The sequence below is a fragment of the Psittacula echo genome (assembly GCF_963264785.1).
Source record: "Psittacula echo genome assembly, chromosome: 2".
Taxonomy (NCBI): Eukaryota; Metazoa; Chordata; class Aves; order Psittaciformes; family Psittacidae; genus Psittacula; species Psittacula echo.
In genome coordinates, this window is record NC_137737.1 from 50,051,003 (window position 1) to 50,075,833 (window position 24,831).

General features: G+C 36.3%; 1 protein-coding gene across 1 annotated transcript in view; it reads left to right on the forward strand.

Moving 5' to 3' along the window:
- VIPR2 (vasoactive intestinal peptide receptor 2) overlaps positions 1–24,831 on the forward strand; it is a gene marked incomplete at both ends in the record, with an annotated part of 47,646 nt that overhangs the window by 16,232 nt on the left and 6,583 nt on the right. Inside the window, 6 exons of the mRNA XM_080611129.1 lie at positions 2,856–2,953; positions 15,749–15,846; positions 18,400–18,541; positions 21,031–21,181; positions 22,117–22,177; positions 23,481–23,550. Coding sequence (XP_080467255.1) covers positions 2,856–2,953; positions 15,749–15,846; positions 18,400–18,541; positions 21,031–21,181; positions 22,117–22,177; positions 23,481–23,550 — 620 coding nt within the window. The remainder of the gene's footprint in view (positions 1–2,855; positions 2,954–15,748; positions 15,847–18,399; positions 18,542–21,030; positions 21,182–22,116; positions 22,178–23,480; positions 23,551–24,831) is intronic.

Consider the following 24,831-nt stretch of genomic DNA (forward strand, 5'->3'; position numbering starts at 1 on the left):
AAATACCTTTATTCTCAAAACTGTTGATTAAGTCTTGTTCCAGTAAAAAATTAGTAACTAAAACAATGTACAGATCAGCAAAGATTTTCATTCCTGGAGCTGGTGAATCTTGGATTAGTTTACCATGGATAGTCTAAATAGTTTATAGTGGGGAATGTATGTGTAATCTTCACTAGATCTTGTGAAATCTATAAAAGTATTCAAATGACTCAGAAGAAGATAGTAAGGTGTTATCCTGAGACAAGGCACACTAAAAAAATCATCATTTTAAAATCTGAATTAAATCAACCCACTTCTATTTGCCGGAAGTTAGAGCATGTACGCTCTTTCTGGAGTTTGGACATTTGATTTAACAATTTATAGCATCTTTCAAAGCATTTTAATTTTCCTATTAAAAAAGGACAATAAATATTAATTCTGAAACCTTCACAATGCTTACAACTCAGTCTCACTTGGCCATGGTGTCGTCAAGACTGAAAAATCACTTCCTTTTTATAGTTTGCTGTAAATTTCCATATACACCTTTTTTATAGCTACCTGTTTAGTTCTTGCTTGTGGAACTAACGGAGTAGTTTTTTAGAGATACTTGTTCAATTAAGAGGATTTTTTAAATCTGGTATTTCTAAAATTTCAGAGAAGGAAGACAAGAAGCATCTTGCTTGCTTGTTTCAATTAAGATCTGAATAAGTATCTCAGAACCTTTATAATTTGATTATACTCAGGAATATATAATTAATTTATTCACTTGGGTCTTGCGGCAGGAAATTATAACAATATTGTTAAACAAGAAATCTGATTCTTTGTTTAGCCAAATTTGTGGGATGTATGTTTAGGTTTTTCAAGGTTTTAAGAGGAGCTAAGATGAGCTAGACTGCCTTATTTTTTATAGACATATTCCAAATCACAAGTAGGCTTTTAAATATCATCAATTTTTTGACGGACTTCTTAATTTAAATTGGGAATTTAGAAAAGCAGCTGTTTTCTCATCTTTAGAGCTTCTGGAGAGCTGGCTCTTAATTTCTTCTGTGATGGTCAAGGTTATAGTTTAAACATCCCACTCCATACAATAATAATAACTTTATATTAAATGACTCTTTACTGTAAAAGCAGTCCTGTTGTCCTGTAATGTTTATTCTGTATTGCACATGATGATGTAAGTATATGGGTATCAGAAAGTTATCCTGTGAATTTTTTTTTTTATGTGCGTCAAGTTGTGGGTTTAAAATGAGGTTGCCATCTGAAATACTTATTTGCATGAAACAATGGTGTAGAAATAAGCAATGTCTTCCATAGAACATTGCCTGTCTTTAAGTTAGAAGGCCTTTATAGTACTTCCAGTAGAAAATACTTCAGCATCTTGGGTACATAGTGTGTTTTTCTTGCGAAACTGGCTTTAACATAATTTGTGGTTCTGTTAACCTACTCCTCTGCTCTGCCTAGTCAGAGAATCTGGAAGTACTTTCAAAGTGAAGATTCTTCAGTGTATATAAATAGGTTACATTTTCTGTAAAAAATGCCATATCTATGCCAAATGGCAAAAGTGGTCCTGTTGTTTGAGGAGACACTGTGGTTTGAGGTCAAGGCCTTGTTATAAACTAGAAAGATTTAGTTATTAGTTGGTCAGTCATTTATTGCGTATTTACAACTTTCCACTGAAGACTTTTTACAAAGAAGAATTTCCAGTAACCGATCAGCAAAATGAAACTCACAAAGGCTTTAGTTTGGAGTGTATAGAAGCACGTTTGGTTATTCTTGGCCAAAGCTGATCTGTGACACATAAAATTGTTCTTGTGTGGTGAAAACCAGGCATCTTTAAGTCAGTTACAGACTCCAAACAAAAGCAATATGGTATTACAGATTTCAGGTATCACGGATATAGAAATTGCGCTAAGAAAGTTAAGGGCAAGTTGCATAAGATTTAACGCTGTAAGTGTAAATTATAATAATTTTAATGACTGTTCTTTATTCTGACATGGGACTCTTCAGCTTTCTCTAATGGAAACTATTCCATATTGTATGAACATTAGTTTGTATTAATTAGAGTAAGGAGCAGAATCATGGGTTACCCCACCTCATCTGAGTGACTTCATCTGGGAATAGGGTCAACTTCTCTCAGTTCCTACCAAAAAATCCTTTCTGAAATCAATAGATGCTCAAAATTCCTTTCCAACCATCCTTACACATCTCCTGTACGTTCCTTGGACATTGTTTCAGTGGTTCAGAGAATAAGAACATGAATATTTATTTCCTCGTTCTTCTAGCTATCACATAATTTGGCCTTTAAAGTGCATTACCAACTCTACCAACGTTTGCTGTAGCAGTAGTTCATCATCATGACATAAAAAAGCTTTTATCACTCTTCAGTAGATAATTTGGTGTTGCTTTCTCAGAAAAGCTTACAAAGTTGGTTAGAACAACTCTCACTTAAATTACTTTTGTATATAATTACTCTACCTACAAATTGTCCCCTTTATAGAGTCAGCTGAAAGGCTTTCCCCTGAATACTTTAGATAAAACAGCAAAATATTTAATGCTTTTGCAGCCATAACAGAAATAGGTGTTATACCAAGCAGAAGCCTCCTATCACAGCTTGGGATTACTTTTGGTTTTCTCTAATGCAAAAGGAGCTCCAAGCACGAGTAAAAGCCAAAATAATATGAGTGAATGTGGTTGAATGAATATGAATATGAATATGAATATGAGTGAACATGAATAAAGTGGCTGGTTTGCTTTAGCAGGGTTGCTCAGAAATACAGGATGTTAATGGAGAATGACAAAGTAAAGTTGTCTAAAGCTTCATTGATGAGGAGACTTTTGAATATTACTGACTTAAACTCTCAAATTTTGCTTTACAGGAAATATTAGCAAAAATTGTACAAGTAATGGGTGGTCAGATATTTTTCCTGACATCTTGAGTACTTGTGGATATAATGACTATGAAGATGATTATAAGGTAGGAAAAATACTTTTTCTATTCATGTAGGTGCTGGTGCTTAATACAGCTATCAGACATACTCTGCTTCTAAACAATTCCCATTTTCCTCTATCAGAATTAGTGAAAATCTGTAGTAAATTTTGATAGCAGTTGCCATATGCTTGGATTATGCTTGGATTGGAAATGCCATATAAGATACAATTTGAAATGTAGAATTCAGTAACTGTTTGAAGATCAAGGCTATAAACAGTTTGTAATTGCAATAATGCATCTGCATTTCTAATACTGCAGTGTTCCTTGGCTTGTGCACAGTATGATCTGCTTTGTGTTCTTTCTAGAAGATTGTTATAACAAATCCTAATACTGTACTAATCTGTTAATAATACAGGCACCACTTACGTGCTAGTATGTGTTTAAGTTATAAGTAAAGTAAAATGTATTTATGTAATTGGAATTATTGTAGATTCATATTGGACTTTAAATTACATCATCAATTAGAAGTAGCTCAAAAAGCTATCAAGATATCTGAAATACACTATAAATGGAAAAATGAATTTGTTCATTTTGGAGATACTGTATCTTTTTCTTTTTTTGAGGGAAGTACCTTTTTCCATCGCGTTTTACCTATTTCTTGGTTATTTTCCTGCTGAAGCTAACAGAGTAAGATTTTGTTTACAAGCAATCACCAGTGTCATTACTTAAATGAATATTCTTTGCCTGACTGTTCCAGTGGAACAAGACAATAGTTTTTTTCTAACCTTAAGGTTGACAAGTCAGAAAGTTGATAGAGAAGTGCTGGCTTGTCAGAAGATAAGCTGTTCCTGTGCAAATATGACTTTTTTTCATTATTAAAGGACAGACAACGATTATCAGAATAAAATCTGAAAAGGCAAACAGGAAAGCATATGTTTCAATGTGTCTCTTCATGGGAGACAATATAAAAAATACGAGTATCATTCAGTTGTGAGATGTCAGGAGGCATTTGAGGTTCTGCGTCAGCCAACTGTTACACAGAAAGATGTTCTCTTGATTTTGGACCTTAGTGCTCAGTGGTAGCACCTGAAAACAAAAAATCTTTACTCAACATATATCAGTGTAATTCATTTTTATTTGACATAGACACAAAACCGTCATGCAACAATATGCTTTGCAGATGATCAAAGTTACAGTAACTGAGGAGATTGTGATTGTATTTTAGGTAAGGTGGCAAAATACTTCTTAAGTTTTCTTCTGCATGCAGAAAAAAATGTTAAAGGAGTAGGTAGAAACTGTGGTGTCAGTTTGGTGCCTGCGTCTTCGCTGCTGAAAAAGTTTCCGTTATAGATCCAGTTAGGTATTTATTGCTGGGGGTTTTTGCTGTCTTTTAGGATATGGACTTGTGTCTTTACTTCAAAGGAGACTTATTTCTATACATGTTTTATATTTATTTTTATATATGCATGCACACAGACATATATATCTCTCCAGATATGCATCTGTTGGTGCAGTTTTGAATGTTCTAGAAAAGGTCTAAATTATAGAGATTGGTGAGCAAATACTGAATGAGCAATTTATTAATAGGTACCGAATTTTTATGCAGAAAATGCACTGAATTGAGAAAGTTTATTTAAAAATACCATAAGCATGTAATCTATTATTTTTCTGCTGAAAGAACTTGTCTGCTTCCACAGCTTGCACTGATTTTCCTCAGAGTTAAAACATCCAATTTTTATTCCATGTCAAGTGGTATATTAGCAGGTTCTATATAAAGAAACAATTTGCTTAGCATTTGAAATCAGCTATAAGTTCCTCATACACCACCTTAAACTGAATGATTTGTTTTAGGTTAGGTCTTCTGTTAGTATTCTTTTGTGCTCCTGCCTGCATTTATAGGGGACCAATTTGACAAGTATGATAGTGTCTGAACAACCTATCTTTATGTTGTTACCACATCAAATCTAAACATTTATTTATTTCCAGTGTCTTTCCTATAAGTGAAGTAGCTACTGCTAACCTTCAACATAAGGTTTCAGGTACATCTCAGTTATTCAAATGATTGTCCTTTTCTTTATGCTTCTGTTGAGCTCATGGCAGCACAATGGCAAAACATCTAGCTTGAGTCGATATGCTAGAATCACACATCAAGGTGTGTTAACCCAACCCAGGCCTCACTGCAACCTTTCCTTGATGTAATTCGACATCTTCTATCTAGACTGAACAAGCTAGAGATGTGTCCCACCTGTCTTCAGAGAGTATTAAGCTCTCTGTCAACATTATTTATATATGGGAAGTTGCCTGGGGAATGTTAAGGACTGAAATGTGTCCACTTTACTTAAAATAATGATAGGATCAGTTAATACAGTGTTGTCTAATTTTAGCATGAATTGGTCCAAGATTTATTAGATCACACAGAAACCCCAATGTATAGAAGTTACAGGCTATGTGATTTGAATGCATAGGGTTATACAAAGACAAAATCATGGAGAGAAAGATCCTCAGGACTTTTAAACGTGGTGACACTCTTGCAGCTTGTGCATAAGTAGAAGCATCATCTATGGAAGAAGTATCCCCCTGTTTGGCTGGTTTCCTGAAGCACTTACTCTTCAGAGACAACATCCCAGGTGTGCTACCCACTATGCAGTACAAATGCCTTACCCAAGACAAGTGGAGTCAAGGTAGTGAGGTCAGGACTGACAAAAGCACTGTCCTGAATGTCTGTAGCTAGCTTTAGAAAACAGATTCATTACTACTGTCTGTGAAGTGGATCATTGCACTAGACTAATGGATTGTTTGTATTGAGTCTAAATTGAATCCTTTCCTCTCAACAAAATGTAGTGCAGGGCAGCCATCTACCAATGCCTTTTCTGCGTGCCTGTAAGTCATGCTATATCTATTGACATTACTTTCTGCATTTTTCATTACTTTTTCTGTGAGATATGATTAAGAGACCAGTATTCCTTAACATAAATACAAAATCATCTTCCATTGACTTCAAATGAGAAGGACTAGGCCTGAATATAAGCTGGTATTCTCTGTTACAGACCACAGTGGGAATTCTATTTATTAATTGCAGACTGTCCAAAGATACTGCAGAATGCCAGCATGCAGTGAGAATGCTCACATTCACCGATGCACATATGCTGGTGCACGCTTACACAGGCAGCTTTGAAGGTTTGTGCATTTAGAAAGTTGTCATCTCTCCCACTGGGGCTAGGGAACTTTGAATACGAAGATATTCTTACTGACATAATTAAAATTAATGATGCTACTGTTATTAAGAGATACTTAAGGAAACACTAGTCACATGGTTTTGGGTGATGTTTAGGATTAGGCTGAATTGAAGGAGAAACATGGCAGAAAAGGGCTATAATTAATTACTTGTATAAAGATTATTAAATACCATGAGGAATACCAATTTTATTATATGTATTTTTAATAAATTCTATTTTTCTCTACACTATTCAAAAATGTGTAGAAGTGGCTCATAAAAAAGTGAATTGTCCTCGATATGTAATCCATCTCTTTATCTCAGTTTATATTTAGTCTAAGTACTACATGATTTTAGAAATGTCTACTGTGCTATTAATTTTGCAAAAGGAAAGAACTAGGGTTCTTTATTCCAGTTCTATTTGCATTTACTCCTTTCAGTGTTTCTAAAGCACTGAACTCATTTGCTAGTCCCAGTTCTGAATTTACATTGTTTGTACAGTTTAAGGTTTTCTGATAAATTCTTCTAGAATGAATATTTGGATATTATGGAGTGTGCTCTGACACATTGTCGTGGTTTAAGCCAGTCAGCAAGCCAGCCACGCAGTTTCTACTCCCCCTGCCCCCACCTCCGGAGGGATGGGGAGGAGAATGGAAAGAATGTAACTCCCACGGGTTGAGATAAGAACAGTCCAATAACTAAGGTATAACACAAACCCCTACTGCTACCAACAATAATAATAATGATAAAGGAAATAACAAGGGAAGAGAATACGATACCACTCACCGAAAACGAGCCCGACAGAGCAGAGAGCCTGCCCTTCTGGGTAACTCCCAGCTACATCCCCGGGCATGACATGCTGTGCTATGGAATACCTCTTTGGCTAGTTTGGGTCAGGTGTCCTGTCCCTGCTTCCTCCTGGCTTCCCCTCCTCCCTGGCAGAGCATGAGACTCACAAAGTCCTTGGTCAGGGTAAACATTCTGACCAGCAACTGAAAACATCGGCTTTATCAGTATTATTCCCAGGCCGAAAGTCAAAACCACAGCGCTACACCAGCTACTAAAAAGGAGAAAAAGTAACTGCTGCTGCTGAACCCAGGACACACATGTATCATGAAAATGTAAGATCATGAATTTTAATATAGTTGTAGAGTAATATCTGTGAATACTACTCTCTTACATACAGCATTTACTGTAAGGGTGGTGAGGCACTGGAATGCGTTGCCCACGGAAGTTGTGAATGCTCCATCCCTGGTGGTGTTCAAGGCCAGGTTGGACAGAGCCTTGAGTGGCATGGTTTAGTGTGGGGTGTCCCTGCCCATGGAAGGGGGGTTGGAACTTGATGATCTTAAGGTCCTTTCCAACCCTGGCTATTCTGTGATTCTATTACAGGAATATCCTAGGATATGCCTGTCACTTAGGATGATAATGATCTTAAATACTTGAGTAGTGATCAGTTATATTTCTGGTTAAATTAATAAAGAGGTATGAGTTTTTCTTTTATGTTAAGGGTGGCTTCTGGTCAATAGCAAAAGTCCTTTGGACAAAGAAGTGCACCCTGTCTAAACTTTCTTCAGAGCGTTTTGTCTTTCAGCACTGACTTACCCTTTCACCCCTAGAGGTCCTTCCAAACCAAGGCTGAGGTTGAAAGATCCACAGGGTACCTGTCAACTTTGCCCGGGAAGCTTCTGTGCTATGTCTGTTATGTAAATAAACAGAAGACTTCTGTCTCCTGAACTTGGTAAAAATAACATGAAACTAACTTTAAAGGAAACATTAGCAGAAAAAGCTGTCTGTCCTGAGAAAACAAAACACAAGCGTGCTTAAGAATTGTATTGAAGATCACACTACGTACACAAACTTGTACTAATCCTGTTTATTTTTGTGTGTGTTTTTCTGTGCCCTTTAAAAACCTGTTAACATTATGTAGCCATAGAAAAAGAAGCAGCATCTTTATAGTCCGGAAAGAAGTCTGTAAAAGTTTCTATAAAATTGCTCTGAAAATCGTAAGCTGTTGATGTCTGCTGTGCCTGACCACCGACAGGGTTTAGTTCAGTGGTTGAAATGTGAATGTTTTCCTCAAAACTTTCAAAGTGAATAGTTGGATTTCAGTTTTGGAATCAGTATTGCTCAGATAATCATGTGGATATTTTGCAGAGACCAGCTGTTCCCACTAGTGTTGCAAGGTTTGTCAGACTTGCAGAATGTCTCATGTCATTTCATATGAATGACTTGAGTCAGCTTTGAGTGCGGTTAAAAAATCTAAAGGGGTTTTGGTATTTATTCTGTTGTTCTGTTTTGCTCAATCCATACCTTCTTTGCTCTCATTTTGTTCCTGCCAATCTTGAATATTTTAATTAAGTCCAGAAGTTAAAGCTAAAGCTTTATTGAGGCCTGACAAATTACAGTTCACAGAGAATAGTAAGTAAGAAATAAGATATGACAATCTTACATAAACAACATTGATTTTTATGTGCTATCAGATTTGGTATTGGTTTGCCTGTTTCTCTTGCAGCAATACAATATAAAGAGTTTGTTTCTAAATGGTACCATGTAAAATAAAAAATAGTGACAAATATTTAATAGCTGTAGCAAAGTCAGTATTAATCTAACATAATTTCCTGGTTTTCAACTACCACAACACGATTCAGAATTTAATTATTCGTCTTTAGGGGGGTCATGTATATTAAATAAACATATAAGTTCAGAACACCATTTCCCAACTGTTTTGTAGAATCACTAGGAGTTACAGAGGTCTGACAGGCAAATTGAGCAACTTCTATGTCTTAGGTTCATACAGGAAAATTACATAGCAGTATGATTGCATCCTCTTTGATTCTGAGTCTCATAAAGTGCTTGCTGCTAAGAGACTGATTTTTTTTCTTGTTTTTGAAAATCATAATACCTAAATTTATATAATTTTGGTGTAATGGATTCAAAATGTAATAGTGTTTACTTAGCTTTGCAATAGTTTGAGAAGCAGGGTTAATTTTTGATCAGTAGAAAATTTTAAAACACTTAAGATATCTAATTATTATAATACTATGCCAGTAAAGCGGTCTGAAAGAAGGGAGTATGTTCTTTAGCCACAATATCAAGTGCAGAATAGAAAATAATTAAAAATCTGTGTCGTATGATAAAATAATTTCAACTGCATAATTATTTCTTATTTGCTACTACTTTGAACAAATTGACTCTACGTTCAGTGTTAAGGTAACGTCAAAGTACTTTGGCTGGTTAGCTGCAATCCTGACTTACACCTCCATATAGCTATTTCATGTTCACTCGTTTGGCGAAGCAGACAGATTCAGTCCTGCTGACACTGACAGCTATTGTGCTGGACTAAAAGTGCACAGGATTCTTGGTTTGATTTTAGTCAGACTGTTTGTTGTAGGGGTCATGTGTGTGTACAGAATGCCAGAAACATTATCTTAAATAATGTGGTTTTTCTGTTGGAAGACAACCTCTTCTATTCTCCCTAGAGGGACAAAGTGACGGGAATCATTTCGCTTGCAGCCTGCCTGACAGCTATTGTCAAGCTCAGAGCACATAGCTAGAGGCTAAATTAGAGCCAGTTACAGCACTATGTCTGGGCAACTGATGCTTCGTTAGAAAGTTCATGTGGGGGTTTACTTTTTTTCCTTCATTAAGAATTCTGAAATCAGATACAAATAAGACAGGTCCGGTTTCAAAAGATTCAGTCAGTGGCATATTTTTGAAATAAAATCTAGACAGATTTTTCAAGAGGGTATGGAATGGTAAAAAACAATTCAAAAAAAATAAACAAGTCAAACTTTTTCATTGGGCTTGTTTCAAACAACCCAATGCTGAAATTTGAAATAGACATCTTGGATTTCTTTGAAGTACTATCAAGTCCTTTTGCAGTATTGTCTTCTGCAAGATATGCTTTAAGAGAAAAGCACACGGTGTTTTGAACAAAAGTAGTGTCTGGAGTTCACAGCAGCAAGAATCGGAGCTGTACTCATGGCGTATTCTGTGCTCATTTTAGATCTGGTAAGAGTGACAACTCCTTTTGACCAGTGTCTCCCTTTGAATAAATATAAATTGCAACAGAAGCAATGCATTAAAAATTCACTAAGGCTCAAACTCTGGCTACCCAAAAACTTCAATCAGTTTTACTGTGTGGTTTTGAAGTAAGCTGAATTGACAAACATAGTATTTAATTTTATTTAACTTATGTTTACTTGAATTATGTTATTTTCTAACTGACTTTGAAAATATACATCATCTGAATGCATACAGAGCTGTATTTACATATTAAAGCCCCTATCTATTGTGAGAATGGTGCAGATTTCAGTGGCTCTTAGTGCATCTGTTTCTTTAATGTACTGTACTGTCCTGCACTTTATTCTAACTTAATTGTATTCATGCACTTTATTTTAACTAAACAGGAACTCTGTAATCCTGCACATGGAAAATATCTACAGGAGGGCAAAATTGCTTATCCTAAAATCAACTTTATAGAGATCTCAAAAAAAGTAATTCCACAAAAAATGGAAAAAATACTCAATTGAGTTACATAAACCAGATAAATTTCAGTGTTGTTACTCAGTGTAATGGATTCCAAGAAGAGGGGAAGTAAAAAATATATTGAGTTCAAATTGTTCTTGACATGAAACAACACAGAACATATAAGCAGAATCAAAGCTTTCCCATGGGAACATTGGTCTGACTGCGATTTTCCAGTAATGACTCTGGTCCAGAATCATTTCTATAAACATCATAGTGCATGCCATATAAAGACTGTAGTGACTGTGTATCATTAGGTCTGCAAATCAGTTGTTACTGTGTTCTTGATATCTGCTCATATAATAGGTGCTGTGTCTAAGACAGAAATGAGAGGATGAAAAGATGCAGGAGCAGCGTGATTCATTCTGAAATGAAGATGGGCAAAAATAGGGAAAAACTGAGCAAAGGCAGTGCAGACTAAACATAAATATAAATATGATATACTTGGCACCAGACAATTTATATATTTTCTAACCAAAAGTTTTCAAGGCAAGACAAAAATTAATGAGAATATACTATATCTCTTTAGATCTGGTATGCTTGAGCCTTTTAAAGGATTATTAACATCATAAAAATACAATAAATAGATGAGAATTATATTATAACACAAGTAGTGACTGTTTTATAAGCGGCAAACTTGTTGAATTGTAGATAATTGCATAAGAAGAAATGACCTGAAGAGATTTGTTCTTACCCATTCAGAGTAAAGGCTGAATGTGAATCCTTTCACCTTACGCATCAGGTTTTCTTATCTGGTGGGCACTTACTCGGCTGTGTAAGAGTAAGTGTAACATCAGACAGGTGCTGGAACAGATTTCTTGGGTCTCAGTCATGTCTATACATAAAGTCAGACACATAAAATTCTTTCCAGTTGTTTACATTCACAACATGTGTAGTATGTTTGTGTTTGTGTGTGTTCTACAGCCTGGATTAGTCACTCAGAACCATAAAGACATACACTCATAGTATAGTCTTTAAAATCCACTCTCTGCAGTAGATACAGAAACCCTTTGGTTGAATTAATAGTGAAGGATGTTATGACTCATTTTTGAGAAACAAATGTTATATTCAGTGTCAGGTAAAAGCTGAGGACTTGAGCAACAAGCTCTCAGAAATGTCAAACATGTTCAAGAATAACTTCTTTTCTGTTGTTGAAAGGAAATGTGCAAGTTGAAATTACTTCTTATAGTTGCTGGAATCTTCGATGCTTCGTGTAAATCCAGGATAAGTAGTCACTAGCAACAGAATTCTATAATCAAAATTACTGATATCTTTATTGTAAGCTAAATGTTGGGGTTTTTTTCAATTCAAATACTTTTAGGATCCCTCCATCAAAAGAACAGTATTTCTAGTACTGTCACCTTCCTAATAATTTCTGTGTATCATATGTGTGCAGAGTTCTTTGCAAAAACAAAGGAGCTCAAGGCTGTTGTGTGTTAACCCTGACAGGCAGCTCAGCCCCAGGCAGCCAATCACTCAATTCCCCACAGTAGAATGGGGGAGAGCATCAGAAGGGTAAAAGTGAGAAAACTCCTGGGTTTAGATAAAGACAGTTTAATAGGTAAAGCCAAAACTGCATGCACAAGCAAAACAAAACAAGGCATTAATTCACTGCTTCACATTGGCAAGACGGTGTTTAGCCATCTCCAGGAAAGCAGGACTCTGTCACACATAATAGTGGCTTGGCAAGACAAACACCATAATTTCAAATGTCCCTTTCCTCTTCCTTCCCCCAGCTTTTATTGCTGAGCACGATGTCATACGGTGTGGGATATTCCTTTAGTCTGTTGGGATCTGCTGTCCTGGCTATGTCCCCTATCAACTTCTTGTGCTTCCCCAGCCTCCTCACTGTTGGGGTGGGGTGAGGAGAAGAAGCGGACTTGTGTAAGCACTGCTCAGCAGTAGCTGAATCATCAGTCTGTTATCAACACTGTTTTAATCACAAATCCAGACCAGCACCCTACACAAGCTGCTGTGAAGGAAATCAACTCTATTGAAGCCAAAACCAGGGCAAAGGCCTAACCCCAGAGTCAGCAGTGAGAGAGTCAGCACAAGAGAGTTTTTTAATGAAGCAGGGAGATTACAGGAGTAAGATTAATGCCTAGCCAGAAGGAACTAATCCTAAATCTGAACACTTTTCTGTAGTATATACAGAAAAGTATATACTTGGGTCAGTTTAGTTATCTATTTAACAGCAGATGTGTTAGTTGGCATGTATCAATCTCACTTCTTCCAAGTTACATCTGCTCCTTAGGCAAACCTAGGACTGTCTTCTGAGCAGATCTTAAAATCGACTCATAGCACACTTTGGGTGCTCAATAGCAGAAAGAGACTTTACAGCTGCTTTGTGATTTCTAGCACAATAAATAAGGAAGTTGAATAGGAGGGAAGAAATCATTTCTACTGGGCACTATGAAGGGCCAGGACACAAGTTACACCAGAAGTCCTATCTTAAGTGCCTTGCTTTTGAAAGCTATTAAAAAATACAAATGACAGGAGGCCAGTGGTTACTTTAACATGGTGGGATTTGTTAAGCAACTTGGTATACTATTCCCAGGATAAGAAGATTGGAAGGGTATAAAGTTGTCCCTGTGTGCACTCTTCCCAGGTGTTGCGTGCATTGCTTTAGGATACCTGGGCAGACCCATGTTTCTGCTTTGCAGGAATATGATGTTCAACATCATAGTTACTATTAAAAGTGTATCTCTGCAAATCATTTCTTTTCCATGAAAGTGAGCAAGAAGTCTTCCACTCTGTATTTAAACAGCACAGATTTATTGCCATTATGATTTCTTTTGTAAATGACATTTATCTCCCTTAAATTTACAATATTTACGTGGTGCATGTTAAGAATTTTTGATTTAGAGGCCATTCAAGCTTCTATTTGTACACTCAGTAGAAATGTACTCGACAGAAGAGGGGTCTGCAAATGCCAAGGAGATGGTAACAAATAAAACATATTGTGGAACTGCTATGCATGACTGGTAAGCTTTACAGTGTATTTGCAACTCCTGATGTGGACAAGGTCAGGAAATAGAATTCCTTTTTTTCCAGAATGCTGTTGATGGGGAGCTGAGACTGCCAAATTGTTTAGCCATTTATCGAAGCATCCTTTATCCATAATTTTGCAGAGCAGGTCAGGTTGAATAAATGGAAGAGGGTACCCAATGTATTTGTGGTTTCTTGGTCCCATGGGCTGTTGTAATTGCTGCTGAGGTACTGCTTATCACTCTCTTACCAGCAAATTGCCTGAAGACAGGCTGATGTTACTTTTGCTATAACAGAAACCATATTAAAGCAGTGTAGGGATAGTCTGCAGTGCTTGTCTTTAGGCACAGGTTTTAGAGCTGCCCAAAAGTGAACTGAACTAGGGAGTATAATTTTGCCTTTCTAGCAGGGAATTGAAGGACAATTCTCCAGAACTGATTTTGTGTGCAATTACATCAAATTTGGGAGGAAAAAAAAAGGGGGGGGGGGGGGGCAAAAAAAGAAAATTGTATTTGGAAACAATTTTAGAAACATTATTCAAGAAATATTGGACTGCTTAAAGTCCTATTTAGTGAACACAGGATTCATATGGAAAGCCAGGATCTTTGGGGGGCATCTGTCTAAGTGCAAGTATTTGTACACTTAGGGTAGCTACACTTGAATTAGTCACTGTAGGGCCTATTTACTGTCTGTAGAAATATATCCAATGCAGTCCATGTTGACTGCTTACGTAGATACAAGATGTGCTTCCTAGAAGGTCCTATGGAGAGACCCTGCACTGCCTTACGTATTTATATTTGCAGTGTAGACACACAACACTAGCTGAAATAGAGCCTACAATTTATGCCCACAGAGAGTCCCTAGAAATGCGGTGAAGCTCTGCAGATATCTAGGTGACTCTTTATTGAGAGAAGTAAAGTAACACTTCAGGTTTTAACATTTTAAGCAGCCAGGGACACCAATTTTTTAAAAAAAATGCAATATTTTTTCAGGATTTTAAGTGAGGAACTTTCTTATGTTCATTCTAATGGTGCTGGAAACTTCATTAAGTCCATATGATATTTGCTAAGTGAATGTCCAGCTAATTTTATCATGAATCAGGATTACTAAAGTTACCTCTATGCTTGGCCTTTTAAATGCTATGAAAATAAATATATGAAGTGATTTGCTTTTCCTTTTACAATCTTAGTTTAAGTATTGCTTCCTTGATACTTTTTACAAACGCTGTTCTAGAAGGTGAGTGATATAACCATGTGCACTAAGAATTACAATTCTATCTGTTATCCATAGCACATTCTACACTGCTATTAAAAGCTTTAATTTCATAGCATAGTAAAAAAATTCACAGTTTTAATATTTTGCCTACCTTGACTGGAAAATAATGTCAGTCTAATGATGTTTTTGTAGGCATAAATGAAGAAGCAGCTTAATTCTGATAATATTTAGCATTATTTTTCATGAGGATTTAATGTAATATATAGCTGGTAAATGTACAGAGAGTTGCAGTTAATCAGTGGGCTGTGCACTTCAGTCTGCTTTTCCTCTGTTAAAAAATTTCCTTTCCAAGTTTTAGCATATAACTTTGCTAAAGAAGGTTGTTTGAGTCACCATTTAATAAAGTATTTGAACATTTATATTAGGAAATTAAGGATACTTAAGCCTGCCTTTAAAATTAAACTTATGTATAAATGCATTAGAAAGTACCCTGTGGCAGAAGGACTGAGAGAGATTCTGTCTTTCAGAGATAATACATTCCTTCAAACTGTGGCTCATTTTTCCCAGTTTCATTATGTTTATGGAAGTTGATAAATTCGATGCTTTCTGTGACTCATTGACATGGGATAATCAGCTGAAATTGTACCAGCTTGTGTGCCTAAGTTTTGAGTTACTGAGACTGAATTCTTTACTGAGGTCAATTGGCTTGAGATGTTGCATTGCTGTAATATTTTGGAATGAAGATAAAACATTCTCATCCTTTACTGTAGAGCAAAAAGTGAAAATAATGCTATTTATTTAGCCTTCGGAGCTAGTTAGTGGAAAATTACATCATTTTACAGTCAATTTTACATACCATTAAGTGGTTTCTGCATATATATTTTTCTGTGCAGGTCAACTTCTATGTAAGGGTGAAGGCAATTTATACCCTTGGACACAGCGTATCTCTGATTGCGCTTACAACAGGAAGTATAATTCTTTGCCTTTTCAGGTATGTGTTTTCATGCGTAAATACAAACAGCAATAAGACAGTTCTAACTTTGCCTGATTGCTCAGATATTTAGGAAAAGCGTCGGTTTTACACTTTCCTGCACTGAATATATGCAGGTTTTTTAATGAAAGAAAACATGTAGTAATGTGAGTTTAATTAATTGTAGGTAATGTGTTTATGACAAAGAAGTGGAAATTCTTCTTTAAGTACTACAACGTAACTTCTGCAGTCCATGAGATATTGTTTATGTACAGAACAGGTACAGCCTCAGGTCTTTGCAGTTGTTCACAATATCAGTTATAAGCACATGAAAGACACAACCATGTGGAAAGAAGAGTTGTTTCTGAAGCTTTCCGTGCAGTTGCAACATTCTGCTTCCCATTTCTTCCGAAGAATTGGCCTTGATTTTAATATTCATAGAAACATCATGTGGGTTCTTATTATTAATATCTGTAAAGGACACATTTAGAAGCATTGTAAAAGGAAAGCAGTTTATATCTGTCTAATCTTTTAACCTCAAATCAAAAACTTAAAATGTGAATATCTATAAATACCTTGCCAGACTAAGCTGACAGCATTTTTCAAGTTACTATGGTGCCTCCCCACATAATACTCTATTTACTTATTATAATTAGAGCTAATTGGTAACTTTCCAGCACAATATTTTCGTGTTGGAGGTTGCCAATTTTTCAGGCACGTTCTTCCTTCTGCAAACTTAATTTATAAACAGCAAAGCTAGCTGTTTTGATTTAGCCAAAAGAAGCTGCTTTACTCTTCTTAGAGTGCAAGGTTCTATTTCTTCATTTTGAATGTCTAAGTTTTAATATAAAGTTTTAGAAAAGCGGGAATAAAAATTATTGAAAATAAATGGTATTTTTCAGGTATTTTAAAGAGGTTAATTCGTTCCAACTCAGAGTGAAAATAAATTGCAGAACAGCATATTTCTATATAACACTGACATTCTGGGTCTTACGGTAGATTTTACTACCTTCAAGGTTACTCCTGTGTAACAAAACCTTCCAAACAAATGTCAGTTTCTCTGAGACATGTTTCTTACCAAGTAGAACGATCTGAATCTCCATCAGTTCAGTAAGATGTGCTCTCATGTGCATCAACTGTTTGTAAATGTTCTTCACATGGTAGTTATGTATCATGAGGTAGTCATATCAAAGCAATAAGCATGATAGCTTTTGTTTTATTGTTAAAGAACAGCATTTCTTTGTTATTCTGAATCATCACACATATGCCAAGTAAAAATACTTTTTTGCCCACTACCTCCAAAATGTTGGTTTGACAGCCTTGTGTATATATCCCACATTTATTATTTCAGCTATTTAACTGGATGAAGAACTAATCATCTAAATTAGTTACTCAAGAAAAACATATTCCTCCCATTTGCAGCGTACATGTATTTCTGAATTCCATAGGAGCATATGCTGCAGTCCAACATAATAGTAGTATTTCAGTTTTTCACAGAACCTGTTTCAGCAAAGGACACGCATAGCCATAGAAATAACTGGATTTTTGACAACTGCTTTAAGTTCAGTCTGGTATTATGTCCTTTGCCAAGCTGGGGGTTAGCAAGATGGATCTGTTATTTATTTCCCTACACTCCCTGTATCCTTGCTTTAATAGTTTTAGAATGGATTTTTTAGTGTTCTTTGGTAGAAATCAAAATGCAAAGAGTACTTGGAAGCTGCCAGTGCACACCACCATAACATCCTATTGCATCTTCACTCTTCCATTGCCTGCTCTTGCTAAATTGCCCTGGCTTCTGGCTTTTTTCCAGGTGCAGTTCAAGGTGCTGCTATTGACCAAAAAAACCTCTTAGAAGTTCGGCTTCTGGGGATTTGCTATTAAAAAATATATAAATAAATAAATAAAGATAAAATTCTGTTAAATGGGAAGATCTTGAAGGGAATGACTTTTAAGTGAAAAGCCCTCTATTTATGGCCTGCTTCCCCTGAGCACTTACTTGGAATGTCTGATTTGTCACTTGTTTGTCAGGCTTTCACACAGCTGCTGGACTAAAGAAGAGAGGTTTTACATCTCACTGGATAGAAAGGATAGGCGATCTAATGTTTTGAATGCATTTTTAACTGTTCCTACATACTCTCACATCATAGGATGAAAAATCATTATGTACCAAAATGCAGGAGTTAAATTAAACATCAAACCAGCAAATACAAGTGAGAGCATGTCTGAAATATATCCAGGATAACCAAAGTTTTGTTTGCAAGAGAAAAACTAGGATGAGTGCACACACAGAAGGATATAATAATCTATATTTATTGTCAGCATATTTGAAGTGTGTGAGAAATACCACTGGGATCTTTTGGTCTGATGAAAGGAGTAAGAGATACTTTATTTGTGTATTTTGGACAGCCCACAATAATGATGAGAATGGTGATAAAAGAAAATAGCAAGGCAGCACTGTCAATATGACAGAGGAAAGGGTTCACATTACTAAGAAATGACTAGAGAGTAACAGAAGTCTGTTCAAGAGCTTTCTGACTCAAAATCTAAAATGCTGGTTTTTAAATCTCTTCTTAGAAAACTTCATTGCACTCGGAACTACATCCATCTGAACCTGTTCCTCTCTTTCATTCTGAGAGCAATCTCTGTTTTAGTCAAGGATGATATTCTCTATTCCAGCTCCAACACAGCCCACTGTCCAGAGGATCAAACCTCATGGGTAATAAACCTCATTTGCTACCTGGTACAATACTGTTGTGTCACTGATTTTTTTCTGCCTGTTCCTTTTAAATGTTTAGGAATACTAATCTGACAGTGTAGACAATTCTGTAGAGAATATGACTAGCAAAATGGTCTGTTAGAAGTAGCCGGAGAAGGAAGGCTGAAACACAAGTAAGAGAAGTTACTTGCAAACATGCAAGTCCATGAAGGGACAGCACGTCATCTGCCAAAACAAATCATTACCAGTTACAGCTCAGAATAAAGATGGCCACTGTATTTATCAGCTGGGAGAGTTTAAGACAAACAGGAGTACCATCAACTGGAAATGGTTAAAGGCAGTTTTGTCTGGAAATGTTGCAGCAGCTCTGTCAGGGGTCAAGGAATTGGACAGGTGTTAATGGAGGAAGCAAAATGAGTCAGGGAATTAAATATTTGTAGGAGTTGTCTTTATTAACTTGTCTATACTTTCTGGCTATGACAGAAGTGTTGTCATCTGCATTCTTGGCAATCTGTTTACTGCATTTTCATGCACAGGGTTTAGAAAAATCTTAAGCCTTGCTGTTAAAAGACTGATACCTGTATGGTATTCTGCATTTTCTGCCTCCATTGTGTCGGTGAAAAGTGCTGTGAAGAATCTTACAAATATTGCTGAATACCTTCTGAATTTAATTTACTGCAGTTTAAGCTTGTGAGAAAAACATGGAAGGTAGATATTTCTTTATCAATGAAACCACATTGTCTCAAAGTATAAAGTTCTTAGCAGTGACTGCCAAGCTGTATGTATGAATTTGTAGTCTGGGATATTTCTAATGAGGACAAATAAGCTCTGAGTTAGTAGACCCAAGGAAGGCAAAGTAGTTGGTAGGCAGACTGCCAAGGGTAATCAAAAGTTCTTAGGTCCATGAAAGATTAGCCAATGGACTCTCAAAAAGGAAAACATTTTGATGTGCGGTTCTGGTATGTAAATCGAGAATGTAATACAGAGGAGTATTAGAATTTAAAGGAGATTACAAGAATTTTAGACTTTGGCTCCTAATCTGGTGGTAAGTAATCCTAAGCATAAAAGCAAATTTCAGTTTGCATCTTGAAATGTTTAATTTTCTCCTTGTTAAATATTCTGGCCCATTACCGGTCTGCAATGGATATCCCTTCAATGGATACAGAATCCAGAGGTAAAATTAATCTTACAGACTGAGATGACTGTTTCTCTGGGTTTATGTCTTTCTCACTGAACAGTTTATCTCATCTGCTTTAAGGCTTTCTCTGGACATGCCTGTCTCTCTTCATAAACTGATCAGAAGCAGGTTGGCTAGTTACTTTTGTAGGCAGCTAAAATTACACAGCTAAAATTAATCAAAGCCTTTGGGCTCTTACTTAGTTCACGATATAGGCATCTACACAGGCATAAATACAGGCATGTATATAACTTTAGATGCACTGAGATATCTGAGACGCCAGAAGAGGCTGATGGATACAAAGAAGTATCTCAAGGAGATCTATTCTTTCGGCTTAGCAGCTGGTGACTGGCATGTTCGAGGGCATCTCACTTTATAATAGACACCTATATTTCAAAAGAGGAATCAATCACTAAAAGAGTAAGTTACCTACTTAGGTATTTGGCATACTTGGAATTTTAATGGAAACAGTGGAGGCATTAAGGAGATTTAAAATGGGGAAAGGAGTAAAGCAGGCAGAAACTACAAGTTTTATTTAGTCCGTATTGCTTAGTGTGTTACATTCACGGTATCATCACATTTCTCAGCTTAGTCTCAGCAGAAACATTATGTTCAATTCTCACACCTCAGAGTCCTGCTGGAAAGTACAAAGTAACAGCAGCCAGCACTGTGGAACATCATCAGCACAGACATCTGAAAATTAAGTCTGAAGAGCAGCACACAGACTATAAGTATATTGGGACCTCATTTTCTGATACGTGCTTATGTGTTTTGTTAATTATGAAACATTAAAGCATTTTCTAAAGGGAAAACATAATTATTTGAAGTCCATTCAACTTTTTCTTTTAAATCTACATAGAGTATTCATCACATGAAGTTATATTTTTCACTCAATTTCCCATTTAGCCTTGAAAAATTCATAAAGCAGTTTCTTTGTTAAGTTTTACTATGTTAGGAAGCCAGCTGGTATTTTAATATATTAGCCACTTAGCAGATGATCATTTAATATAATAGCCATTCATTAACTATTGCATTTATTGATAACTGCCACCTTTTACAATATTTATGCTATGAAGTTTTCAAAATTTTTGAGTGAATTTGATATAAGAGCCATCTAAATATTTTTTATTATTCTTTGGTTTTTTATAAATACAGTCACATTTACAATTCTCAATTTGCTTGACTGAGGAAAAATATTTCTACTGGACTTGGGTTACTAGTATTATATGCCGAGTTAAGATCTATAGGCTATATAACAGAATAACACAGCATCTTACCTGCAACAACTTTGATCCCTATTTTCTTATTGCAGGTGGGCTGCAAGGCTATTTTGGTGTTTTTTCAGTATGGTGTTATGGCAAACTTTTACTGGCTCTTAGTTGAAGGACTTTACCTTCACATCCTCCTTGTGCTGATATTCTCCCCCAACAGGCATTTCACAATCTACCTGCTGATTGGATGGGGTAAGAACTGAACTATCTTCCAACTGGATTCTTTTCTCTATATGAACGTGTTAGTCAGTTCAGTATTTCATTCCAAGGTAATCACACCGTTTCTGATGGATGACTCATCAGACTCATTAGTTACTCAGTTCAGTTCCACCATAGGTTACAGCCATTGTACTGTGGGAGAGAGTGGGCACAAAACTGCAGAAGTGTAACTACCACCTTGCCCCTTGGCATAGCTCTGACCTCTGGCAAGCAGCACGATGATTAGGGCTTGTTCAGGATATAGGATGGTGCAAGGACTGCCACTTCAAAACATACCACTCAGGCTGTCCTACTTTGGGAGGAAGTAGAAAGTTTAGCTGCACAGCCACAGGCTATGCTATGACATTTGCCTTTTTGAAAAGCCCAGTAATATTGTCCAAGTGGTTTTAAATACATGTATTCCTTTCATTTCCAGAAAGAGAAATGAAATTTATATGGAGCACTTTAAAGTTTCCAGTAGTAGGTGGTCATAAAAACATTTAAGTATTGCTGGGAAATGGGAATAAACTAGTGTATGGAAATTGTTCCTTATGAAATGATTTATGCTTGGGGTTTATGTCATAGTCCTTGGAAGTATGTTTGGAACGTATAACTTGTATCTACCTCTCTGTAGGTCATTCTGACAGCTTGAAAGATGCCTAAGAAAGGCATGTTCTTTGTGTATTAGTCATTATGGCTGCATTTTTGTAAGAAAGAAACCTGCAGTCTTTGTAATACATTGCTTACATCACGTAGCATCAGATGGGCTTCTCCTTCCATTCACTAAACTGTTTACTGTGTGATGTATATTTGGGGAATAATTGGTTACTAGTAGGCTGAACTGGTTTTGGGGTTTTTTTGTTTGGTTTGTTGGTTTTGTGGACTTACATTTTTGTGATCCTCCTCTAAACCTCATTGGAATTTTCCAGGAATTCCTACCATATTCATTATTACGTGGACAGTGACACGGATTATTTTAGAGGACACTGGGTAAGTTGCGGGATAAAGAAAGCTGAAAGCCTCCAACTGCACCAATACAACCCTTGCCTTGGATATGGTGGTGTTTACTCAAAGGTAGTTTGCTGTTCTGAAGGGAACGAGCACAGAAATGGCAATAAAGGGATGGGTGTTTAGGAGCTCTTCAGCATTTTGCTTATGCTTGCTGTTTATTTGAAAAACTCTAGGGGCAGGAGAGGGAAGAGATAGGTTATGACTGATGTTGCCCCTTGAGGCCCACATTTAAAGCTATCTGCTTTGGAAGTCATAATAATACTTAAAATGGCAGTGGGGTCCTTGGGTTCCATGCTGTAATACAGTGCAGCAAGTTGCTGGGCATTCTTATTAAGTTATCTGGATAACTTAGTGTATATCTAAACTACATTCTCAGAAGTGAAGCAGTGTGATGTAAACGTGTCAGATGGACATAGTCAGGTAAAACCATGACTAACTAGAGTTAGGCATGGCTTCTGGCATGGGAAGGGGAACTGAGATGAGAATTTTGCAGGAAGAAGAGACTTCCTGCTCCTGCTGGCCCTGAGGCATGGGAGAGCATTCCTAGCTGGTGGGACAAATAATTTTCACACTCCTTTTTTCAACTTGACTAATGTTTTTCGATTGACTCTGTAATTAAAGTGAATGGTCATATCCTATATAATTTCTAAGTTTTCTTTGAAAGACCTTTATCATGTAAACTGAAGACTAACTCCTTTTTCCTTTGTCAGTATGATCACGGTTAGAGGAACTCTGAAAGATATTGCACTTGCTTAAGATTAATCTTTCAAAGCACTTATTCTGAGAGTATTTGGATGAAAAGTGCTGAGCCCACAGTGAAAATTAAATTTTCCATTTTTCAGATGAAGTTTCAGGTTCAGTCTCTCATTTTTCTAAACCAGCTCCAGCTATCTTTAACCTAAATATCCCACCAGGAATTATGTCATTTCAATTGTATCTATGTGTCAGTTGATTTAGATCTTCCTACTAGCCAGAGGCTGGTATTAAGTGCTTTTTGGAAAAGTGTCCCTACACAAAGTGAAACAGAGTTTGGTTTCCCTAAAGGCCAGTGTACTCCATGATTTTTAATGGTACAGTCTAGGGTGCCTGATGTTTTAGCTAATTAGAATACACATATTAAAGCCAGGGAAATAAAAACAGAGAAAGATTGAATGCCAAATTCTAGGATAGAACAAGCATTATTTTAGCGTGTTTTGACTTGTATATAAGAAATTCTCCTTACAGGTCTTGCTTGCCAGATGATATTAATGTCAACATCATTTTCCCTCTTTCTTTTTTATAGTTGCTGGGATACAAATGAGCATGGTGGTCCCTGGTGGGTTATACGAATACCAATTTTAATTTCTATTATAGTAAGTAAACTTTGAAGCATGAATTATAGATCAGTTCAGCATTGTGCAGTGCATGTAGCCATTATTCTTCACTGCTAGCTACAGATGGGCAAGAATTCTGTTTTAATGAAAAGAAATTGTGCTGTAGGAGAAATGTTAAACAGATGCCAAAGCCATTAAAATTTGTTGCCTTCAGAATTTATCTGCCTCCAATTAAATGAGCAGTTGCTTTTATTTGTATGTTGTTCTTTCTTTAACATCTCTCTTGTTTATGAGCTGGGGGGGGAAGCAAAAAATCTAATTATACTTCAGTGAATTGCGAATTTGATTTTGTGTGTAGACAGTCATGCATTTGAGAATCCGATATTATTGTAGCCATAAAAATAGCTATGTCTGTGTATATCTTCCTTTAATTGGTAGCCTACTGAAATATATATTGAACATGAAGTATCTGCAAAAGAATACCATTTGAGAATGCTTCTTGGGGCTTTTCTTATGTGGCTCTCATTAGAATTACTGAAGTAGCAAAATAAAATTCCTGTTCACTGTGATGATTCTTTAATTTACTTTGGGCATAATATACTCTGGTTATATGCCCATTCCTGAAAACAGTCACAGTGCAAATTAATACATTTCAGATACACTTGCTTTATTTTTAACATTTTAGTCAGAAAAAATAGGGCATTATTAGATTACACAGGATTTCAAGAGTGCACATTATGCTTGGGCTTGCATTTCAATCTGTGCCAGCTGAAAATCATTTTGAGAGAACTTACCATCTTCATCAGAGTGAATTCTACAGTGTTTAAAGAGAAAGCAGAATAGGCGTAAGTGTGAAATGACATAAGATAAGGACTCATGGAAAAGATACTTTATGATATGAAGAAATGGGCATGCAACAGAAATACACCATGAAGAGAAAAAGTGTACCTCAAAGGAGATGGAGAATGGGGTGTAGTCTAGAGTGAAGAAAATGTCCTGAGAGATGAAAGTAAAACAAACTACGTAATGTTTACACAAAGATGAAAGTCTGTTCTCTGGATGTTCAGTTTAGACAGCTGAGACTTCATGTGCCAGAAAGCAGTGCTTCTCCAAAGTCCTAGAAGTTATCAGAAGTTATCCAAGTGTTCATTGACAGACTTGAATTGCAGCTGGATCTTAGCGAAGACTGGGAAATGAGTTTTGAGCTAAGAAAATGGAGTACTGGTCAGTCAGCAAAAGTCCACTATATCATAAATGTATTTTGCAAATGACCTTTTTTGGGTTGCAGAGTGCACATGTTTAGCATATGCTGTCTCCTTG